Consider the following 21,601-nt stretch of genomic DNA (forward strand, 5'->3'; position numbering starts at 1 on the left):
ATATATAAATATACCCGTCCATATATACAAAACCGGAATAAAAGCACCGTGTAAACGTAGTCAGCGTTATCAGCGCGTCGGAAGCCTTCTATTGGCGAGCGAATACCCAATCAGCTGAGAGTAAACTGGCGTGCAGTGTCGCCCTCAAGTAGTCATTTCTTTCTTTTATCTTTCACCGCGAGTCGGCGATACGCAACATGGCTCCTGTAAGTTTGTTATTTTGCGAAAAAGTGAAAAATATTTATATAATTGTTTATTTGCGCAAAATGAAACTATCACAGTGGTTCCCGCATACTTTATTCACCACTTTGAACTAATGCGACGAGTGTAAATTTGATGATGTTAGAGATACGAATGGCTCCTCGGAGGCATTGATTGAGGAGCATTTTTGTGGTGTACGAACGATCCCGCATGGGTCTCGAGTCAACCTAAATTGTGGAATAACAATAATATAAAAAATCCATATTCGCAATGTTTGTTACTTGGATAATGTTTTGTGCAGGTACCAGCGAAAAGGGCAAAAGGTACGATGGGCAAAAAACAGCACCTCCGAGGTAAGGGCCAGAAAAAAAAGGTTGCCCTTAAATTTACCATCGACTGTACCCATCCAGTTGAAGACAACATTATGGATGTTGCCAATTTCGTAAGTATTCCTCATATTCATTCAGACCGATAATCTACAAATTTTAAATCATTCAATAAGCTTGTTCTAAAAGTGTATTCTGCTGAATGATTTCTGTAATATTTTGTTGTGCAGACTAAAATCTCTACAGGAGCAATTCGTTTAAACTATATAAAAAGATGGTTCAACTAGACTCGAATACTGAATTTCAATGACACTTTTTTTTATTACCGCTAAGGAGAAATATTGTATTTAAGTAAATTATTCATTGAAACTCGATTGCTAACACAAAAAAATTTTTTAATCACTGTAATAATTGTAAATTAAATTCCATTGCACAGCCATTAGCTGTTTTTGGCTGGTTTTTATTAGTTATTATAAAGTAGTGTACAATATGGAGGGTTGAACATTTTTCAAATGTTTCCTATACTTCTGCTGTTCAATGTAACTGAACTAGGACAGGTTGAGCGATAGATTGACAAACTTAGTTTTTCCTTATCAAAATACATACGATTTTTCTATTAATAGGAAAAATACCTTCAAGAGAGAATTAAGGTCAATGGCAAAACTGGCAACTTTGGAAACAATGTTACCTTGGAACGCAACAAGATGAAATTGTCTGTCAACAGTGATGTCGACTTTTCCAAAAGGTAAGTATTAATTTTAGTCACCCAGCATAATTGAATTTTACGAGAATAGATGGAAAGAGATTGAACATACGGTTGATATTAGGTAAAAAGGAACTTCTAATTCATTGATTTTTTTACTGCAACCGCGACGATACTAAATTCACGATTTTTACTATTCATCTATTTCTTTGGCACCATTGAATATTGTAATCGTGTAATACTAGAATGAATATCTATCAAAGTAGTATCTGAATTGAAGAAAACTTTGATATTCTGAAATGATAATTTTCCTATATACCAAGTACTCTGGAAGTAATGTCGTCATTCTAACAAGAACATTTTTTTTAGGTACCTCAAGTATTTGACGAAAAAATACTTGAAGAAGAACAAGTTGCGTGATTGGCTCAGAGTGGTCTCTAAGGACAGAGATACCTATGAACTCAGGTACTTCCAAATAACAAGTCAGGAAGATGACGATGAAGAAGATGCAGAATAAGTGATTTTCACTTTCACTACGTTTATTAGCTCGATGCTAACTGAAGCTATTTTCTGTGAAATACGTGAATTAATAAATGACATCTCTTATACTGTTAGATTCAGTTTTTTTTTTAGCTTTTTCATTGAGCACAAATTTTACAGATCTTTCATCCCATAGGTCCTTTTTTCCTACCTCCAACACGAATCGTTTAAATAAATTTATAAATGTCTGAAGTTTTAAGGACTCAACCCCGATATTTTATTTTCAATATATATTTGTCGAGTTTTTTTTTATGTAGTTTCTTATATTGTTGAAAAATTTCGTTTATCGATTTAAAAATTTAGGTGCATAGCGAGCAGAATTTAATTTTTCCAAAAGTCTCACTAAAATTTTATGGTTCTGTTTAAAGAAGAATCTAATAGCTGATATGACGAGTAGTTAGATTATCTTCAAAAGTTAACCACTCCCACCACGTAGATGATTGTGGCTAGTTTCCCGACCTGTATATAAGTGTTAGTCCCATGGCCACCCACTAACAGTTTTCGACGACCGAAAGGAGAAGAAGCAGCTACTATCAGCGAAGTTGCTAACGCGCAAGCGCGTTCGTGCACGGAGATTGTTGTGACAGACGCGAATAGTCTGACAAACAAGGAACAAAACGTTACTGTATCCGATTTCGTACTGCTGAGTCAAGCCATCCTAACGACGCAGTTGGTATCATTCAAAATAAAAGTGGAGTAGAGAGTTTACCTTGATTTGCAATAAAACAGAGTGAAGAAGCGTTACGATTCAGATTCGTGGAAAAATACGAAACAAAATAATCTAAGTGGTACGAAGTGTAGTAGACATTGCTTTTCGATTCGTCGAAATTTCATTATTATAAAAACAGAAAAAAAACGAAGGTGTGACAACGAAATAAAAGAACGTATATTCATTTATTTATCCGTTGACAGATACCAAATTTTTCTTTTTCTCATTCGAAAAGATCATCTCCGCGACTAACACTATGAAGTTCCAATACAAAGAAGAACATCCGTTCGAGAAGCGAAAGGCAGAAGGCGAAAAAATACGTCGAAAGTATCCTGATCGAGTGCCAGTGAGTATCAATATATGGGGTTAATGATGATAACACATTACTATTGCTTGCGTAATTTTTAAAGGACTTATAAAACTTATCGTCTAAATATTAGAAAGATGATGGGAATTTGTAGAGTCGTCCATTCGCTTACCTGATCAACTGATAACAATTTTTTTATCGGATCATTGAAAAACTCTGAATTCGCGACTATCTTTCTTCAAGATATATATTTTATATGCATTTTTTCATAAACCATTACGATCATGATCGGTAAAACAGCAGAAAAATATATTATACGAAGAGGGCTTGTTATAATTTCAATCTTTCCTGTATATTCGGTACATAAAGAAAACTTGATCAAAGTATGGATCATTTGTTATAGGCAAAATACATTGAGACAAAACTAAAATTATCATAAATCAACCACCTCAAAATTATTTCACCAAACTGCGAAAGAGGCTGAGTTTGCAGACTCCGTTCCTGGCGCACCTTCTTATTTGTTTCTCATCTAAAGTTTGCTGGAACCCAGAGAAACCTAAATATAAAATGTCATGAAAAAATTATCAATGTCCAGCAACATTATGTAAATTGTTGAAAAAAACTCAAATTAATAATTTTAAAACTTCATGTCAACTTATATTTCATGTTTTACAGAATTTTTATGCAATTCTAACCTTTTTATGTACACAAAATTGAGGCTTTTAACATTTCAATTTTTTCCATAAATATCACCTAAAAATATTGAGCAATATTTATAGAAATTATTGTGTTCGTAAATTTGTAAATTCTATACTGATAGATAATTAACATTTTGCTGACGTGTGTAGCAACTAATAGCATATTATTTTCATTCTTTCTCGACTTGGAATATTTCATGGTTTTTTCATAGGTGAGAAGTAAATGAGTTGTAAATTAATCAAAATAACATCTGTTCAAAATTAATCAAAACAACACATAATTTGAAATTTTGCAAAAAATCCGTTAACAGCTGGAATATTTTATTAGAACATAGATTCATTGATAAATTTACCACTCACTGCAGGAGAAAAAAAAAATGAGTAATAATTGGCTATCCTGAGATGATTTTGGTAAAAAATATTTCAAAATTATTCCAGGTAATTGTTGAAAAAGCACCGAAAGCGAAAATCAGTGATCTCGACAAACAAAAATATCTCGTTCCATCGGATTTGACGGTTGGACAATTTTATTTCCTCATCCGAAAACGAATCCACCTTCGTCCCGAAGATGCATTGTTCTTCTTCGTTAACAACATTATCCCTCCCACGAGTGCAACCATGGGTTCTCTCTATCAGGTATGTTAAAAAACGATATTGATGTTGTGATAAACAAAATGTTGAGAGTAAAATGTGATCCTCATATTTTAATCTCTAAAAATCTATTCTACTATTTAAGAAATTATTGCATTTGTAGTAGGTTTTTCAAGAAAAAGAGAGACAAAATTCTTGCACATATATTTTCTCGGACACAATAGAGAAAATCTGAAATGTTAATAATTTCAGGAACACCATGAGGAAGACTTCTTCCTGTACATTGCTTATAGTGACGAGAACGTGTATGGGCGCTAGAAAAAAAATGCCTCGCGGAAGAGTATGAACCTCCCTGGAAAAAATATGAGCAACATAAAAAACGATTAAACATATGAGAAAGAAATAGCAGACGATATAAAATCCTCGAATCATTCGCAGCAACGGCACCATTTATAAATTAGGCTGAACACGTGCATAAATCTATGAATGAGAAGTGAAAGCTATGATTGCTCATTCAATGTAATCCGCAAATTTAGTAAAAAAAGGGAAGAGTAAGAGGGATCTCGGTTGAAGTAATTTTTTGTCGATTATCTGAATAAAACTTAAAACAGGCATAATCTTTCGAATTTAATCAGGTTTATATTAATATTGTTGCTGGACAAAAAGATATTCCTCATTTATTTTATTATTTCGTTCCTTAATTATGTTCAATAAGTACTGGCATCACTGTAAATTTTTACATATGGTTATGAAATGAGGGATTTTGTCATATTTGACAGAGCATTTATGCTGTCGATTGGAATGGGTTCTCCAGTTAATCGAATTTAAAAATAAATTCATATTCTTGCTTCAAGATTGTGAATTGTTTCTTGATACTAACCGTCAAATCTTCAATAAAATTAATGAAAACAACACAAGTAGTATCACATAGAATAATGGAAATGAATTTATCCGTCTCTGAACACTGTTCGATGAGTTTAAAAAGACAGTAACTATTTATGTTGATCTTTTCTTTCATTTACATATTTTCTTGTCAGATTTTCAAAATACAGACGATAATTTTTCTGGAAAAATTCTTTCAACATTTGACAACTCTTCACACATTTTTCGATCAAATTCGAAGCTAATAAGTTCGAAATTATTATTGGAATCGTGCTAAATTGAATCTTCGAGTCACAACGTTTTAAACATGTTACATAAAGATATCTGTAACGTTGGATGTGAGTTCGTCAATAAAAATATAATATAGAACTGATGACCGTACTTAAAATAAACAATTTGTCCTGTCCTTTTTTTATTATCATACATTTTAGGATCGATCCCAATGTCATTGTACTTTAGTCGATAAGGTTTGATTGGCTAATCGTAAAAGTGAAGGGAAATCAAAATTACATAACAAATATGAACATGAACTGCTTCGCTGTTTCGTCAAGTTGATTATTTCGTGCTACTTTTCAAGGTTTTTTTTAATAAAACATGACAAGAAATAGTTTCCATTCGTCAGCAGAGTGTCTCTCCAGGTTCAACTGTAAACAGTGGAGTTTTCTCAATCAGACCTTTTAGTCTATGCCAAGGTTTCCATGACAAGATCTAAATAAAATTTTATTTTCATGAAAATTTAATGAAAAACTTTCTCCATTGATGATCTAACAAAAATCGTCAAGATTTCAAAAACCTTTGAAAATACTGTTATTAAAATATAAGGATGAAAAATAGGAGCAGCCAGCATTTTTTTCTCAATTTTCGCAATCGATTCGACCACTATTTTATTCAAGCTTGGTCTGACAATAAAAAATTGAAATAAATTTTAAGAATTGTTCTACTCTTTGTTATGATATTCATTTTTGAATAATGAAAATATTTTAAAAAATTAGCTATTTTCGAAACATGATTTCGAGTGTATAAGCATGAATAAAAATATGACAAGATCTTCAATACCTTACGAGGTTTTGCACTAGAATTTTTTTATTCTGTTCTTTTTCTGTGAAGACTGCACACTTTCCGAGAACTGCCGCTTGAAAAATTTGATGTGTTTGTTTATATTGAAGTTTTTTTCAAGTCCGCCCTATTGAAAATAAACTAAAATATCTTTAAGTTGATAATCGATCCGTGTCGAGATGTTATACCTCAAAATCGAAAAATGTGGAAAAAGAAATTAGTTGTGGGGGGAAATTTCTGGATTTTGCATCATTCCGTTTTCAATTCGTGGATTGAGATCGAATTCTTGGATTTCGAACACCTAGATGCCAAGCCAAAAGCAGTACAATACCCTTCCACTTTTCGCCGAATTAGGCACGCCTACTGATACCCCGCTCTCCCTCTACTTCACGATGTATACAAACTTCACCACTTCGTTTTCGAACTTCAAGCGGTCAAGTGGACAGAGTTCTGTTGATGCAAACACAAGCGTTTTTTTTACTATATATAATAATAATAATAATTTAAGAGTTCGAATATTGGTTTCGTTGACATTTATTTCGTGCAATTCTGACTTAAACTATAGGCAATTATAAATATATAATAAACGAAAAGAATAGATCGAGGTGCTGGTATAAAAAATAAATTGAGAAAAATGTCATCGGCAAGTGGATCCGGAAATCTTCACGAGTCTCAACTAACAAAGAGGCTTCTTGACTTGACACGAGCGACTAATTACGAACTTGTCCAAGAGAATGGACAACGGCGTTTGACAGCCCCGGAGTTTACCATCGAGATGAAAGAGAAATTGAAAGGTTCCGAAATATTCATCGGTCGTTTACCGCGCGATTGTTACGAGGACGAGATCATGCCGATTTTGCAAAACATTGGTCGACTCCTAGAGCTTCGATTAATGCTTGATTTTTCGGGCTCGACGAGGGGATATGCTTTCGCACTTTTTGAGAGTCCGGCAATCGCTCGTCAAGCTTGCCGAGCCCTCGATGGCTACGAGATACGTCCGGGTCGTAAAATCGGGGTTGTTACATCGATCGATAATTGCCGTTTATTTTTTGGCGGAGTTCCCAAGGACAAAACCAAAGAAGATTTTCTCAATGAACTTGGAAAGCTACTGGATGGTATTACGAACATCTATGTGTATCCTAATTCTCAGGATAAAACGCAGAACAGAGGATTTATCTTTGTGGAATTCAAAGATCATCGGGCCGCCGCTATGGCACGACGCAAACTCATACCTGGTAGAGTGATTTTGTGGAACCACGAAATCGCAGTTGATTGGGCTGATCCTGAGCCGGGAGAACCTATTGATAATTACCTTATGGAAACGGTGAGTTCGCATCTACGGATTATATATATACGAGACGATTGTTTATAGGTTGTTTGATCTTTAAAATGGCAGGTTTCGCCAAAAAATTGATATTTTCAATTTTCGCACGCAATTCCAGACTATATACGTAAATAAGTATATAAAAATATTTAACAATGATAATTAATTCCGTCTTTCAATTTCCTTGTTCCATATTGTTTTTATTTTTTTATTTTTACCAAAAATTTCTCCGTGTTTGAACGTTTTTCGTTGATTTTCATTTCTGTACTGAGTTTTTCCACTGAGATACTTTTATATGGATACATCATCGAAGAGCACGGGGAATCCGTGGGGCAAAAATCCGGTATAAGATTTTTCTTTCAACCGAGATATCGAAAAAACTACGGGAAATTATATTCATGCGTCCCCACTTCCAATTCCCTTCAATAAATTCAATCTTTTTAACCGATTATTAAAATGAAAGAGTCAAAAGAGTACTTTTGAGAAGTGATTATTTTAAGGTTTCCTCACAACGTATTTAGTTCAAAAACAAATCATTATTGGTGTATCTCGATTGAAATAATTATAAAACAAGAATATTTGAAAATATTATATCTGTACGCGAGTGTCATATTTATTGATCATAGATTTCTGCACTGTTTGTTCGCAATCTCGCGTTGGATGCTCACCATCATCGCATCCGAGAAATTTTTCAAAAAGCTACGAACATACCGATATTGAAAGTGAAGAAAATAAATCACTTCGCTTTTGTACACTACGAAAATCGTCAGCAGGCTCAAAGCGTCCTCGACACGATGACAAGTAAGTAGCAACGTACATTTTCGATTAAACTGATTTTTCAAAGTGATTATCCAATTAACGACATTTATATGCTTTTATATAGAACCAGGTGGAATCGCTGAACAAAATCAGTGGGAGATTCGCTGGGCTAAGCCATTAAATTCGTACAAATCGACCGAACGTCGAAATTTTACGAATGTTGCGATCACTGGTGGGAATGCCGATGCGCCAAAACGCTCAATATTTGGCTCTAAAATAATAGATCACAAAAAATCTCTTAGAAAAATAAATCAAGAAAAAATTGCAATGGATTTTATCAGATATGCCAATTATCCACTACTTTTGACGAAATTCGTCGCTGAGAAGTTCAATGCGGTGTGTTCTTTCCAATGTTACCCTAACCAGGATGGGTTTATTTGCAAGGTCAGTCCAATCTGCGTAGAGCATCAGCATTTGAACGAAAATCGCAAATTCACGTTTGCTATGTGAATTATTTTGGTTTCTTTACTCGTGAAATTTCAGAAGAATCTAACAGTTTTTCAAATGGTTTTTGCTTTTAAAATTGTTTGATGTTTCAAAATATAGAAAAATCGTAGAAAAACCAAAGCAATTCACCTGAGAAAACACCTATGTTTTTCTAACTCATTTTCCTTTTCCAAATTAAATGCAAATAATTGTTTTGGTTTTCTCATCTCAAAAACTGAAAATTCTATCAGTTTTTGAGATAATTCCTTAAAGAGAGTTCTCAGTAAAACCGATACTAGCGCATTTGGAACAACGAATGAACTGATCATCATTTTTCAGGTGACCGGTACAAGAGGATCGGAGGTTATTTTTGTGTTTGAAAGTCAAAGATTCCCATCTGAAAAAATGGCATTTGAGTACGGTGCCTTCGATATATTTCATCACATGAATGATGCTGTTGAAAACTTCAAGCTGCAACCACTCACCGAATGCAATGAAAGGGGTCCACTTTACAAATTCGAGGCATGTCGAAGCTAAACATCGTATTTACATACTTTTGTCTTTCTATGAAAATTTTTGAATTCTGCTATCCCTCAAAAATTCTTTTTGATTGAATTTTTTATTTTATTTCTAGCCTCTGAGATTAGCATTGTTTTTATAAAATGTTTGTGATTGAACCACGCAACTTTTTTTTTACTGATGACCTAAAATTTCATTGTAAATTAATGTAATGATACAAAAACGTCAATTTGATAATAATACTAAGCCAAAATTTTATAATCGTAATGGAATCTTTATTAAATTCCTTACCGACTTCATCAAACATATCACAATTAATTACATGGTTACGTATTATTGTTGGTCAACACCTCCTTCTTCTGTTTAATTTCAACGAGTTTATTCTCGAAGAAAGATTTTCTCTCTTGAAGAGACATTCTTGGCTGTCTGAATAGGAAATTTTCATTACCAGATCTGGTAAAGGTGCTCGGACCCTCAGTGCCAAGGAGTGATCGTAGGGCAATATTCCTGCTCATAGTTTTCGTATAAAATTCAATTGCTCCTTTTGTGTATCGCTCGTCTAGTTGAGCGAGGTACTCATCAGCATCTTTTTCTCGTTGTACGTTCAATATATCGATTTGTGCTGCCCAAATGCCGAAGCTGAAGAAACAGCACAGGAAATAGCAAAATCCTCGTACAAATAAAGGACGATCGAATAGTTTGAAATTCTCATTGACTTTTTGACTCAAAAGATAATTCGTGGAAACCACAAACGCTGTGATTCCCGAATTGATCAAGGGCGTGTTTTTTCTTAACATCAACATTTCTCTCGCGATAGCGTATCGTTTAGCATCTTCCGAAAGTACCAAAGTTTCGAGCAAGTCACGCGCATCCTGACGATTCCAATTAACGGGCTCGTTATTCACGAGAATCGGTGTTGGATCTAATGTCGAAACGGACTCGTAAGTGAAATTTATTGGGATACCAACTATTGCACCATATTTCGAGCGCACGGTACCCGCGTGAAACAAATCGAAACCAAAAACCATGAATGGCTCCAAATATTTGGTTTGGTAATCGGGTAAACTTAGATCTGTTATTGCTTCGTTCCAAACTTTCATTATACGCTCGGGTACAGGAACCATTTTGCCAGATCTGAAATTTTTTAGAATTCCTCGACATTGAAATTTTTCTCATTCGACTAATTTAGCATAATAATGTTTTTAAAAATTCCTCTATAGAAAAACTATTATTACGCCAAATGAAAAGAATTTGTTAACATTTCATATTATGACAGAAATAAGAATATTTACATGAATAGTGGTTGCTTTGGGAACTAGTTTTGCTAAATGAGAACAGAATCTGAAAGTTTGTACTGATAAAAAAAGTATAATTTAAAGATACTCACTGATACATCGCTACAATTTCCTTGTATTTATATAACAAATAAGTATGCGGACAATATTGCAAACCAAAGGCTGTGATTGCGGTTGCACTCATAAAACCAAGAGAAAATTTTCGGCCTGTGCTCGTCGCAAACCATGCCAGCCGACTTGTCATTTTCCAAAGAAGCTTTTTGTTAACTGAAAAGTATTTTCAATGAAAATTTGTGAAGGATTTTAAAGTAAATGATAAAAAGATAAAAATAATGTCAAGTATGACTAACATTAATTAATGTTAAGAAGGATTATATGCTATAACGAAAAAGAGTTCATCAATCATTTTTTTAATTATTTTAATTTATGTTTGTGAGTTTCTCTCTTACATTATTGCGAGAAAAAAACTGACTCCTATTGATTTGCAGAATTATATTACGGTTGCTGAACGAAGGTTAGGTTTTTGAAAACTTATTCAGATTTTCATTTCATTTGTTATAAATAATAACACGTCTGTATGATTTCATTATATAGGACGTGGAAGAATTTCAACAAATAAATGCGTGAAATGTATTTGTTCGGCGACCTCTTTTTCTAATCTTCCAACACACGTGTGAAATCGAAGAACATTTATTTATTACATGAATCAACCAGGAATCAACAATGGGTGTGCACTCTCTCTCTCTCTCTCTCTCTCTCTCTCTCTCTCTCTCTCTCTCTCTCAATAGAGTTCGGGGGGGTCCAGCGGTTCTTTATCTTTCTTGAGTTATTTTAGTACGGACCTCACTCACAATAAGCGCTGCTTGCACGAGGAGATTACTACTCCAACTCCAAATCGATTACCCTTTCTCCGAGTCAGAGTTCTCAGTTTTCATGTTATTATGCTGTATGTATATTATTATTTTGGTGCCGCCGTGTCGTCGTTGGTGATAAGTTAGGAGGTGTCATTGAAAATTATAGATCAAATTAAATAATGATTCGATTATGAAATTCAATGAGAAACAATTAGCGAATGCAGGACAAGGGCCGGCTGATATCGAAGGCCGTTTAAATCATAGACGTGCTCACAAATCTGGTTAGTATATTTGTTCAGTTTCATTTTTTTAGGTTGTAATTTGCGCAAGTGTCAAAAATATAAAATTATTGAATGCCAAAGAAAGCGATAGTTTGCGCCCAAAGTCTAAATTTTGAAATTCAAAAATATAAATCATCTTGCTGTATAGAAATCGGTACGTCGAACCTATAGAAAATTCCTTCAAGGTCTGCATTGAAACATTACTGAATATCATTTTCATTACAGTTTTCAAAGAACGATGGTTCAAATTGAGATGCAATCTTCTCTTCTATTTCAACATCAACGAATTAGGCCAGATTGAAACCAAGCCGAGTGGAATGATAATTTTGGAAAACTATACAGTCAAAACGGATGGAGCAATGGAAGGAGAATTTGCGTTCAGTATTATTTTTCGTGGTGAGCATGAAAAGCGGCATATTCTTACGGGTCGTTCGGAGATGCAAGTCGACGAATGGGTGGCGGCATTGAGATGCGCCAGTTACGAATTCTGGCGATCTAAATTAGTTGTTTTACAAAAGAATTTGTGCATTAAGACCGGGAAAGATCCACTTTTGATGGTTCCGAGAAATCAAGGTTCTGTAAGAGATGGAATTTGGGAAACTCCGAGCTTTCGTTCTCATGTTGGGTTTACACAATTTACTGAAAATAAGGAACCCAGTCAAGAAGTTGACCTTATAGATTTTTCGTGAAGACAATATTCAATGAATGATTAGAGTGCGACCATCGTTTGGTTATTTTATAACAAAAATGAGAAATAAATTTGAGAGATGGTACTTTTGTTCCGTGTCTATGAACTGATTGCTGCTAGAAACAAATTGTATATTGAAGGAGATTTTGTACTCTGTACAACTGTTATAATTGTAAAAGAAAAATATATTTATACACAGATAAACTTTGAGAAATCAAGCCAGCTGTCAATGAGATTGATGTTCCAAAGGAACTCTTTGAATCTCTTGAATCACATCACATAACACCAAAAAGCTGATTCATAATTATTTTTAAAAGAGGGTATGGGAATTCATTGTGACTTTCATGAATGTTCCTGGAGTCATGCAACTCATATGGTATTAAATCATCAGATTATGTAACTTTACACGCTAATAAAAAGAGATGTATTTTAACTGAAATCTAGTAACAAAGTCTTGTTGTTTCTGACTACTCGAATAATTTATCGAAATTGAAATCGTGGAAAGGTTAACCATGATAATTTTAGCTGCGATTTTTCATCATTTTTGCTGAACCCGTTCAGTCAATTTTTTTGAAGAATTTTGATCAGTTTATTTAATACTTCATTCTTTTTCAAGTAATTTTATCAAAATTAACTTTCATCTAAAAAATGAATATTATAGATGGTTTCAAAGTAAAAAAATACAAATAGATAATAATTATATCATTGGCAGATTTTTTACTTACCCACCGAAAGGTGGTAAATTTGGATGAACCGTCGGTAATCTCGCGATCGATGCCTATAAACCCGCTGGTCAATTAATGTGTCGATTAGATTCGAGCCAATTCGAGCACACCGATGATATATCGACCTATCGAACAGCGCTACGGTGGCTGGGGTCAGCACTAAGCGGACCTCAGTACTAAGTGGCCCAGCTTTGTGTTTCCATGCCCAACCTGTAAATCTATGTTCTCTGGTATGATGTCTGGATGTCTGCTTCGAATCTAATACTGGTGAAGTTCATGTTCTTGTCGTTTTATTAGTCATTCGCAATAATACTCCTGTCATTTGGCTCGGGAAAGTAGTGAGACACAACGAATTTTTGCAAATACTTGGTAGTCCATTGTATCCACTAAGTGAGTTTGCTTTAAAATAAACAAACGTGTATGGATAATAAAGAACGTATGAAATAAATAGTTTATCGTAAATAGGGGATTCTCGGGGACGATAGGAACAATGAATTTCTTCAGTAAAGTATTCGGCGGTAAGGAGAAGGTCTCGGCACCAACGACTGCCGAGGCGATCCAAAAATTACGCGAGACCGAAGATATGCTCGGTAAAAAACAGGCCTTTCTTGAAGGTAAAATCGAACAGGAAATCGTTATTGCGAGAAAAAATGGCACTAAAAATAAACGAGGTAAGAGATTGGTCCGAATACTTATCAAAACCACAAGTCCTCTTTGCACTCATTAATTTCGATCAATTTCAATCATCGTTATTCTTAAATTCCTACGTCAGATTGACACTTATCATTCGCTTTTATTCATGCCGTTAACAATTTGTGTTATACTCGTGTCTCTTTTGCTGCAATCGCAGCGTCATTTAAAAACTTTTGTTTTGAGGAAAATGTAATAGTAAACGCACTTGATCTTTAAATGTAGGGTTGGTGAAACTTTCGTTTATTCAATAAAGTTTTAGTTCATTTTTTACGTATTAACAAAAAATAGATTAATCCTCTGACTTCAGAAATTTCCCATATCCATGGAGGTATCAAAATGATTTATGGTTAAAAACACAATAAATTTGCACAAAATTAATAAGTTTAGAGAGAAATTGTAAAGTTGCTGAGTATCTATTTCCTGAATTGTACTGTTTCCATACCAAAGTTACCACATCTGACTCAAGGTCATTGCGGCTGTAAACAAGAAAAGTAATTCCTGGCATTTTGCAATATTTGTAAACCATTGAATTGTTTTGTTGTTAACGATTAATAGTAGGAATAACAAAGAGAGTATCAGGAAATATAGATTTTATTTTCTTTTCTTAAATAAATTACCATACCATTTCAAACCTGTTGAGATTTAGCAATATGTTCTCAATAGTTTTTAATTTACTACCATACTCGTGTCCATTCAAAAATTGTAGTAAGGTATACTTATTTATAAGCAAGGTTTAGAATAAATAGAAAAATATACATTATTTATTGAACAGTTATTGTCCTCTTGACTCTTGTCATTGCTGCTTGGATCCTAATTGTAAAATATAATGTATTTGTTGCTTTGAAAAAATAATTATAATCGATGATTTGAACTTTGTAGCTTTCCTTATGCGGTTTGTTTTCTGCTGATTTCACTCGTACACAGACAAAATTAATTCTCAAACATTTCAGCTGCTATACAGGCTCTCAAAAGAAAAAAGCGATATGAAAAGCAGTTGGCGCAAATCGATGGGACATTGTCGACAATTGAGTTGCAAAGAGAAGCTTTGGAAAGCGCAAACACAAACACCGCTGTTCTTTCAAACATGAAAACCGCGGCTGATGCGCTCAAAGTAGCTCATCAATACATGTACGTTTTCAAATGGTTTACATGCAATCAAATAATGAGCAACGAAAGCAACTTCAATGTCAAAGGCAATTAATCGATTCGAAGATGAATTGAACAAAAAAATAACCATATGTCTCCCTTGATACAAATGAACATAATTTCTCAAGTAGTTTCAAAGCTTTACCAATCCTTTCCTGGATTTTTTGTTTGCATCCATTTTGAAACATTATGTTTTTTTTTTTTGAACAGGGATGTGGATCAGGTACACGACATGATGGACGACATAGCGGAACAACAAGTTGTGGCGAAAGAAATATCGGATGCGATATCAAATCCTGACGCATTTGGCCAGGATGTGGATGAGGATGAACTGGAGAGAGAGCTCGAGATGCTCGAACAGGAGCAACTGGATAAGGAATTGTTGGGTATTGAAAGTACAGGTGAAGAGTTACCAGCGGTTCCTCCCACATCTGTGCCCGAAGCTCCCGTCGCGAAAGCCCGATCAAGTGAGTTGAATAATTAAAAAATTTGGACATAAAAAGTGATTGAAATCGTCAGCTATATTGATGAATAAACGAAAATTCCGTTTCAGAACCAAAACCCGTGGACGAAGATCCCGACCTGAAAGAATTGGAAGCGTGGGCTTCGTAATTCGTTAAATAATTGTTCGTTAAAACAAAACAAAAAGCTAATATTATCCGTACATCAAATTTGCATAATTGGTTACTCACGACACCGAGGTGAAAATAATTCGGTCGCAACGTTTTAGCGCCTCTTCAAAGGGCTTCATAGATATTTCCATGAACTTTGAAGATCGTGCAGAAATATTAGGCTTATTGTAAAAAAACATACCCTCGGTAATAACCGTACAATCAACGTAACTAAAAAAATAAATTTGTTATCATTGAATTCTTTATTAACGACGTGAAAAGTACGCTGTATGATGACACAAAAAAATGGTTCTGGGCACTTTTTTTTTGTCAGATTTCAACAAAAAGCATAATTAAGCAGGACAAATCCAATGCGAATGCCTGACGTGTAGTTTCTTACATTGTATACTATCCTTTACGCTTTTCAAAATGTCTATTTTATAATAATATAACATTAGCATTGAATTCTTATTAAAATAGTTCTACTTTCTAATGGATTTCGACAATATCCCGGACCTGCGAGGAATTTATGAAATCTTGTTTACCAAAAACGGTTCAGACGGTTTCGTTCGGGTGATAAAATCATACCGTTGAATGAAATGAAGCTCGAGTTTGTGCTTTCTTTGAATTTATTCCTTCTCCTGTCATACAATAACTGTATTCTTCAAAGGGATTCCCAGTTTTCCCAGATTACCAATAGATAGAAAAATAATCATAAGAAGCAGCGTTGATTAATATTTTTTCTATCGTAAGATTCTAACTCGTGGTGCTATTTCAATTGTACACTATCAGGAGCCTGATGTATGCCATTCTATTTTTTTTGCCCTTACCTGTATCTGTCTTACTCTCATTGAAATTATTGAAAATGTTGACGTCTCCTTATTCTATGAGGATTTTGAGACTTTGTTGCATTCCTGAAAAATAAATATATCGCAAGTAACGTGTATTGAGAGTGTTAGCGATTCTGGCTATCCTTCCGGAAGCTGACAATCGAATTTCGAGCTGAAATTTGGCACGCAGCTTTGTTTTCATATTAAAAAGTCCCTCCGAAGTCAATATTTTCCGAGCCAACGAATTTTAAATCCCACTTTTTAGCAAGACAGAGTTTGGTGTCCCACGCGTCAAATATTCCTTTGCTCCCACAATGATGGATGTTCCGGACCCGCCAACGATTCCACACACGTCGGAAGATGTTCCAGACTCACCCAATCATTTTTACGTGTTAAAGATCCCGCTGTAAATGCGCGCGCGCGTGTGCGGTCAAAGGGTAAAGTAGAAAGAATATGATCCCATATATAGATATACTTGATGATGTTAAAAAGCGATTTTCAAAATCCGATATCTCGGAAAATATTCAGCCGCATTAAAAATCCTTTGAAGTAAAGTCTTAAGTATATCAAAAGGGTTCGGACAATGTAGCAAAAAATAGACGACCGTTGAATCTGTCCTGAGTCTTGAGTCTTGGAGATAGCAAGAGAGCAAAATTTTTTGGTGATGTACAAAAGGATTGACGAAAAGTAAGTAAGCAGGGACAAATAAATTGGCTTTAGTTATTCATCTGTTATGGTTCATTCTTTGATGAATTTTATAAATAAAATTGACAAAAATTTCTTTCGAAGGTTTCCATTTATCTGCAATTTTTTTTTCAGAACAAGTGGATTCAACAACTCAGTCGTTTTTTTTTTGTTTGTCATGATTTTTTTTCGAGATCGCAAAGCGTTTCATTTGAAATGGAAATACTTTAGATTTTGAAGAAAAGAGAATTGAATTTAAGAAAAAAAAAACATTTGCTTCTCTATTGTTGTAGTAGAATCAATCGTCTTGATTTCGGTTCGTAATGGCGGATTTAATATTCAAATATAATTATTTTGGAGCTTAAAAGTTTTAAATCGAACAATTCGACGAAAAAATAAAAAAAAACGTAATTACGATCTATGTAAAATTCAGTTAATTCAGTAAAAAGTCAGTTAATTGTGGAAAGGCGACATAGTTGAAAAATTTTTAATATGATTTGTGAACGATTTTTTTTCCAGGATACAACGCACTGCGTCAGCGCCAAAATGCGTTCAATATTTGCGCGCTTGCGCCCCGCGCAGTGTCCAGTACAAGTAGCTGTCGTGAGCCGCTTAGTACTTAGTTTCCAGTATTAAAAGAAGTTTTTCGAAAAATTACGCGACGCGGTTTGTCGTCGTCATATAGATCTCTTTGCAACAAGCGAGCTCAACGAGAACATTCGAACTATTCGAATTGTGACAGCTCGTATGAATAGATAATAAAATTGCATTGCGATCGCATATAAACAGTGCGTGATCGTAATGGCGATTTCTGTAAACATTTGAGCTGGTGCATTATTCAAAAATAAATGTTCGCAATAAAGTTTGACGCAATTATTCGATGTTAGAAATCTTCAAATAAGAAGTGAACCGATAGTCCCGAGAGCTTGATTGATTTTGATGGATTGACACTTCCTTCAAACTTATCGAGTTGTACAACCGCCTCCATTCGAATACACCATGTCCCTGCATGTAAGTATAGCCCACGGCTTGTTGGATGATTGACTAAAACAGATAAATGCAATTGATTCCTGAATTTAACTTTTATTGGAGTATCTTTCCCCCGTGAGGGGGAGGATAATGGAGGATGGATGACAAAGTTATATCCGCTCGCGAAGCAGCACTTTACGCCTCGGACGGGCGGCCCTCAAAAACCGGGTAGTTTTTCTTGGCGCTCAGATCCAAACTACACTAGCGATTTAAATTTACAGCAGACGACTTTTGCAGCAGGAAAATTCTATTCTTTCGCATTCTAGCTGTCTCAAATGTTTAGCAAAAAGTCGCCCTTACATTTGGCTCTTAATATGATTCGCCCAGGAGTCAAAGAACTTATTCTTCTATGCTCGAAAGAGAAAAAAAAATTTGTAGAAAGATGCAAGATCCTTCAGGAATCATAAGCGTTCGAGTTGTACTTTTGGGGTTACTCCGAAAGCACACGTGAAATTTTAATATTAAATATATCGATAGTAAACTCTGATTATTGATGTCGATTATAATCGAAATCGAAGTATATGGGACTGGATAACACTGAAGCTACACCTCACGAAGAACTCACGAAAACGCGTTGGATTGTTTTTTCATTCGTTTAAAATTTTTATTCGTTATTTTCTTAATGGATGTATTCTGAAGGGAACGCTTAATTATGCAATAACGCGGGGGCTGTGAGCAAAAAATAAAAAAGTGATGGGTTTTCGGACTATATATATATATATATATATATATTGAAATGTTGGTGCATGCATTTTTCAGACTGCTGGCATCGATATAGTAGCGTCCGTTGTGAACGAGAGCTGCTTTCGTTGTGGTTCAGGGCCACCGCCGAATTCAATTTTGCACATTCCACCACCACCGATACCAACGTTTTTACAATATGGATCGAACGTGTATTCGAACGCAGGAGTGCTCATAAATTTGGCTTACTTGAACAACAGCCTGTGCAAGCACTCCTGTAACTGGCGAACCGAGGGTGTTCAATACGTTGAAATGCCACACAAAGGTAAATTGAAATAATTCATTTGAATTCGATACTCATCTTATTGTTATCAACCGCATCGTAAACAGCGATCTCCAGCGATTTTATTTTCGGAATCGGTTGTTTCAGGAACACTTCTCGACGACACTTGGCTCCCCATACTCATATCCTCTTGCGTCGGTGTTATATTTGTCGGTTTAGTCTTAGCAGCCTTCGTATTGAGATACAAATTGTGAGTCGATTTTCAGAGGCATTTTCCACGGTTCCTAGACACAATTGAAACAATAGAAAAAGTTTGCATGGAGCAACAACTATTTTGCATCTAATAATAATTTACGATCGAAATTTTAGCAGTGGGAGCGTGAAGAACAGCTCGATGTCAATAACCCCGCCAACATCGTGCACCGAATCAAAAAATGGACGAATGCAAAGTGAAACGATCCTTTATCCCTGCGCTGTGGATAACATCCAAGACAGCCGTTTAATGTGGGCGACTCTGACACCTCGCGGGACAATGCGACATTATCTCGAAGAGCACACGTACGAAACAATCGCCAACGGATCATCCCATAAGCATAACTACTCGCCGGCTTCGACCGAACATGTAAAGCTGCGGGCACTTTAATATATCAAAAGTATCGTGTCACGCGGCATCGAAATCATGATATTCGACAAGAAATCGTGGCCGCGATTAACAGTAAATTGACGAACAACTCACGTAGTAGTATCGATTAACTAATAATGTACTCGGATCAAAAGAATTTAAGCAAAAAAAAAACGATTATATATATTCACGTTTTCAACTTTCTTTCGTCTAATGTTTTTAAATAATATGTTAAATTTAATAAGAACGATCTTTTATAGGCAGCATATTACATGCAATCGTACATTCGATTTTCCATCCGAATCAAAAAGCATATATCATCGTTATTATTTCTCGTTTAGATGTACACCCAGCCATCTAGCTTGCAGCCAGTTCACCGACGTTCCAAAGCAGAGGACAAATCCTTCGATAATACAGCATTCATCGATTACGAGGAACCCTTATCGTTGAATTCCGAGAATTATCAGCCTACCGATGACGATAGAGAATCGGTTGAAGCAGGTACACATATCCATAAATAATCAATATTTTATAAACAGCTCGCCGTGTCTCGAAATTTTGGCCCAATCACGGATGAGGAGCCCACGTTGAACTCTCCCCAATATGTCGTTTCTATTCCCTATAGAAAAAGAAAAAAAAATCCTAGTCGGTCGATCGTTGAATCGATTGAAAATACAAAAAAGTCATCGAACGCCGGTCATTCGAATAGATGAATTTCTGCAAGGACGCCAAATTTTTCGTTTGATATATATATATATAGAATTTTTGTGATGTTGCGTTGTTGCAGAGCTGAATGGAACACAAAAGTCGTCTACTTTACGTCCACGAGTAAGCTCTCCAACGAGAATTGAGCATCCGAATTTACCCCCGCTAAACTTATATCCAAAGAAGTACGGATCGTTCAAGCCTCCTGGGAACCATCAACAAACGTCAGATACATTATTCAAGGGCAACGGCGTGCACGCAGCGAAATCTTCACCGACCGGTGAATCGCACAAACAAGTTACGTTTTAATAATGAAATTAATCGAAAAATACATGCTACCGTGTCATTATCATGGCAAGCGTTTCGCGTACTACAAAAAAAAAGTACTGATCTCAAGTACGGAGAAACTCTCGTACGTAACATTATCGTCATAGGATTTCAGTAAGCTTTCATAATCATTATACAAAAAGTGATAAAGCTATATGTATAGGTGTCATGTGCAATTTAAATACAAAAATATCATATGCTACCCACAAGAATGTGTTATTTTTTATATCGACCAAAGCGACTCTGTGTTGTAATGACTCCCAAAAAAATTCAAATTTTCGCACAAACTTCTCGATAAACGATTATTTATCAATAAGACTGTAGACGAAAGTGGAAAAAAATACAGGTCTGCGGCATAAACTTTTTTTCTTCTCTTTCAATAATTATATTATTCTTTTGAATATCTATGTATATAAAATTAAAATACAGCTTCGTTTGTTTTCTAGCACATCGAGATTTATTTGTATTGATGACACGCGTGTTTTAGAATTTTTTAACAATTTTAACGAAAAACAAAAATTAATGAATTCAAAATTAAATATTGAATTGGAAAACCTACAGTATTAGTTAAAAAAACAATCGTTTGTATGATTTTGCGGTTCCATCCACCAAGCCATTGGAGTTTTCAAAATAAAAGAATGTTTTTCCCCCCGTGACCATTTACGTAGTTCACGAACACAAGTTCAACACATTTTATGCAGCACCCATTTCTTGTTATACAACAAAAGTTATCAAGAGAATTAACACATTTGCGAGAAACCATTTGTCTTATTTATTACCACACAAAAATCACCAAAATATCGTACCACAATCATTAAATCGTAAAATGATTTTAATCACGACGAACAACAATGACTAATGAGGGTAGATGAATATTTAAATATCATCAGTTCGGTATCGTTAGCGTGCACTATTCTCGAAGAAAATGAACGTTAACGTAATGGATTTAAAAAAATTCTTTCGCAGCTTAGTACCTAATATATCTACGAAAATTGCTAATTAGTTTTTTAAGGGGAAAACCATCGCGGACCTGTGAAATTAATTCA

The 21,601-nt window shown here is 34.9% G+C and overlaps 7 protein-coding genes across 13 annotated transcripts; 6 read left to right on the plus strand and 1 right to left on the minus strand.

Moving 5' to 3' along the window:
* Positions 1–66: 66 nt before the first annotated feature.
* Positions 67–1,844, plus strand: LOC122413314 (60S ribosomal protein L22-like). Its single transcript, XM_043423587.1, has 4 exons — positions 67–206; positions 503–643; positions 1,151–1,272; positions 1,600–1,844. The coding sequence occupies exons 1-4, from the start codon at positions 198–200 to the stop codon at positions 1,745–1,747; spliced, it is 420 nt and encodes a 139-aa protein (XP_043279522.1). The 5' UTR covers positions 67–197; the 3' UTR covers positions 1,748–1,844.
* A 418-nt stretch (positions 1,845–2,262) lies between these two features.
* LOC122413317 (gamma-aminobutyric acid receptor-associated protein) lies at positions 2,263–5,330 on the plus strand. Of its 5 annotated transcripts, none has more exons than XM_043423592.1 (4): positions 2,263–2,631; positions 2,715–2,825; positions 3,923–4,120; positions 4,328–5,330. In XM_043423592.1, exons 2-4 carry the CDS (start codon positions 2,736–2,738, stop codon positions 4,391–4,393), a joined length of 354 nt encoding a protein of 117 aa, XP_043279527.1. In that variant the 5' UTR covers positions 2,263–2,631; positions 2,715–2,735; the 3' UTR covers positions 4,394–5,330. The 5 variants fall into 5 exon arrangements, with proteins under 5 accessions (XP_043279527.1, XP_043279528.1, XP_043279529.1 ...); XM_043423593.1 differs by having other exon boundaries at positions 2,263–2,558; XM_043423594.1 differs by having other exon boundaries at positions 2,263–2,439; positions 2,683–2,825.
* Positions 5,331–5,471: 141 nt separating this feature from the next.
* LOC122413300 (probable RNA-binding protein 46) lies at positions 5,472–9,368 on the plus strand. The gene is made up of 4 exons (XM_043423568.1): positions 5,472–7,337; positions 7,964–8,138; positions 8,221–8,540; positions 8,922–9,368. The coding sequence occupies exons 1-4, from the start codon at positions 6,648–6,650 to the stop codon at positions 9,117–9,119; spliced, it is 1,383 nt and encodes a 460-aa protein (XP_043279503.1). The 5' UTR covers positions 5,472–6,647; the 3' UTR covers positions 9,120–9,368.
* On the minus strand, positions 9,355–11,203 carry LOC122413310 (transmembrane protein 177). 2 transcript variants are annotated; one of them, XM_043423581.1, is made up of 3 exons: positions 11,098–11,203; positions 10,489–10,663; positions 9,355–10,235 (listed from the first exon to the last, which is right to left on the minus strand). In XM_043423581.1, exons 2-3 carry the CDS (start codon positions 10,638–10,640, stop codon positions 9,428–9,430), a joined length of 960 nt encoding a protein of 319 aa, XP_043279516.1. In that variant the 5' UTR covers positions 10,641–10,663; positions 11,098–11,203; the 3' UTR covers positions 9,355–9,427. The 2 variants fall into 2 exon arrangements, with proteins under 2 accessions (XP_043279516.1, XP_043279515.1); XM_043423580.1 differs by having other exon boundaries at positions 10,846–11,141.
* An 87-nt stretch (positions 11,204–11,290) lies between these two features.
* Positions 11,291–12,658, plus strand: LOC122413313 (pleckstrin homology domain-containing family J member 1-like). The gene is made up of 2 exons (XM_043423586.1): positions 11,291–11,531; positions 11,757–12,658. The coding sequence occupies exons 1-2, from the start codon at positions 11,441–11,443 to the stop codon at positions 12,218–12,220; spliced, it is 555 nt and encodes a 184-aa protein (XP_043279521.1). The 5' UTR covers positions 11,291–11,440; the 3' UTR covers positions 12,221–12,658.
* Positions 12,659–13,176: 518 nt separating this feature from the next.
* shrb (charged multivesicular body protein shrub) lies at positions 13,177–16,340 on the plus strand. Of its 2 annotated transcripts, none has more exons than XM_043423584.1 (5): positions 13,177–13,334; positions 13,410–13,615; positions 14,588–14,765; positions 14,994–15,250; positions 15,337–16,340. In XM_043423584.1, the coding sequence occupies exons 2-5, from the start codon at positions 13,435–13,437 to the stop codon at positions 15,393–15,395; spliced, it is 675 nt and encodes a 224-aa protein (XP_043279519.1). In that variant the 5' UTR covers positions 13,177–13,334; positions 13,410–13,434; the 3' UTR covers positions 15,396–16,340. The 2 variants fall into 2 exon arrangements, with proteins under 2 accessions (XP_043279519.1, XP_043279520.1); XM_043423585.1 differs by having other exon boundaries at positions 13,189–13,334; positions 13,396–13,615.
* Positions 16,341–16,478: 138 nt separating this feature from the next.
* Positions 16,479–20,764, plus strand: LOC122413309 (uncharacterized). The gene is made up of 7 exons (XM_043423579.1): positions 16,479–16,911; positions 17,428–17,919; positions 18,697–18,943; positions 19,049–19,151; positions 19,271–19,523; positions 19,865–20,024; positions 20,311–20,764. Exons 2-7 carry the CDS (start codon positions 17,908–17,910, stop codon positions 20,535–20,537), a joined length of 1,002 nt encoding a protein of 333 aa, XP_043279514.1. The 5' UTR covers positions 16,479–16,911; positions 17,428–17,907; the 3' UTR covers positions 20,538–20,764.
* Positions 20,765–21,601: the final 837 nt, after the last annotated feature.

Source organism: Venturia canescens, chromosome 7, assembly GCF_019457755.1.
Source record: "Venturia canescens isolate UGA chromosome 7, ASM1945775v1, whole genome shotgun sequence".
In the NCBI taxonomy this organism is placed as follows: Eukaryota; Metazoa; Arthropoda; class Insecta; order Hymenoptera; family Ichneumonidae; genus Venturia; species Venturia canescens.

Excerpts from the sequence above, each read along its gene's own strand:
- LOC122413314 (XM_043423587.1), top strand. Across the intron at positions 644-1,150 it reads TTATGGATGTTGCCAATTTC|GAAAAATACCTTCAAGAGAG; the intron begins GTAAGTATTCCT and ends TTCTATTAATAG. Across the intron at positions 1,273-1,599 it reads GATGTCGACTTTTCCAAAAG|GTACCTCAAGTATTTGACGA; the intron begins GTAAGTATTAAT and ends CATTTTTTTTAG.
- LOC122413317 (XM_043423592.1), top strand. The coding sequence starts at position 2,736 with ATGAAGTTCCAATACAAAGAAGAACATCCGTTCGAGAAGCGAAAGGCA. Across the intron at positions 2,826-3,922 it reads AGTATCCTGATCGAGTGCCA|GTAATTGTTGAAAAAGCACC; the intron begins GTGAGTATCAAT and ends AAATTATTCCAG. Across the intron at positions 4,121-4,327 it reads CCATGGGTTCTCTCTATCAG|GAACACCATGAGGAAGACTT; the intron begins GTATGTTAAAAA and ends TAATAATTTCAG.
- LOC122413300 (XM_043423568.1), top strand. The coding sequence starts at position 6,648 with ATGTCATCGGCAAGTGGATCCGGAAATCTTCACGAGTCTCAACTAACA. Across the intron at positions 8,139-8,220 it reads CGTCCTCGACACGATGACAA|AACCAGGTGGAATCGCTGAA; the intron begins GTAAGTAGCAAC and ends GCTTTTATATAG. Across the intron at positions 8,541-8,921 it reads AGGATGGGTTTATTTGCAAG|GTGACCGGTACAAGAGGATC; the intron begins GTCAGTCCAATC and ends ATCATTTTTCAG.
- LOC122413310 (XM_043423581.1), bottom strand. The coding sequence starts at position 10,640 with ATGACAAGTCGGCTGGCATGGTTTGCGACGAGCACAGGCCGAAAATTT. Across the intron at positions 10,236-10,488 it reads GAAATTGTAGCGATGTATCA|ATCTGGCAAAATGGTTCCTG; the intron begins GTGAGTATCTTT and ends AAAAAATTTCAG.
- LOC122413313 (XM_043423586.1), top strand. The coding sequence starts at position 11,441 with ATGAAATTCAATGAGAAACAATTAGCGAATGCAGGACAAGGGCCGGCT. Across the intron at positions 11,532-11,756 it reads TAGACGTGCTCACAAATCTG|TTTTCAAAGAACGATGGTTC; the intron begins GTTAGTATATTT and ends TTTTCATTACAG.
- shrb (XM_043423584.1), top strand. The coding sequence starts at position 13,435 with ATGAATTTCTTCAGTAAAGTATTCGGCGGTAAGGAGAAGGTCTCGGCA. Across the intron at positions 14,766-14,993 it reads AAAGTAGCTCATCAATACAT|GGATGTGGATCAGGTACACG; the intron begins GTACGTTTTCAA and ends TTTTTTGAACAG. Across the intron at positions 15,251-15,336 it reads CGTCGCGAAAGCCCGATCAA|AACCAAAACCCGTGGACGAA; the intron begins GTGAGTTGAATA and ends ATTCCGTTTCAG.
- LOC122413309 (XM_043423579.1), top strand. Across the intron at positions 19,152-19,270 it reads TTCGTATTGAGATACAAATT|CAGTGGGAGCGTGAAGAACA; the intron begins GTGAGTCGATTT and ends TCGAAATTTTAG. Across the intron at positions 20,025-20,310 it reads TAGAGAATCGGTTGAAGCAG|AGCTGAATGGAACACAAAAG; the intron begins GTACACATATCC and ends GCGTTGTTGCAG.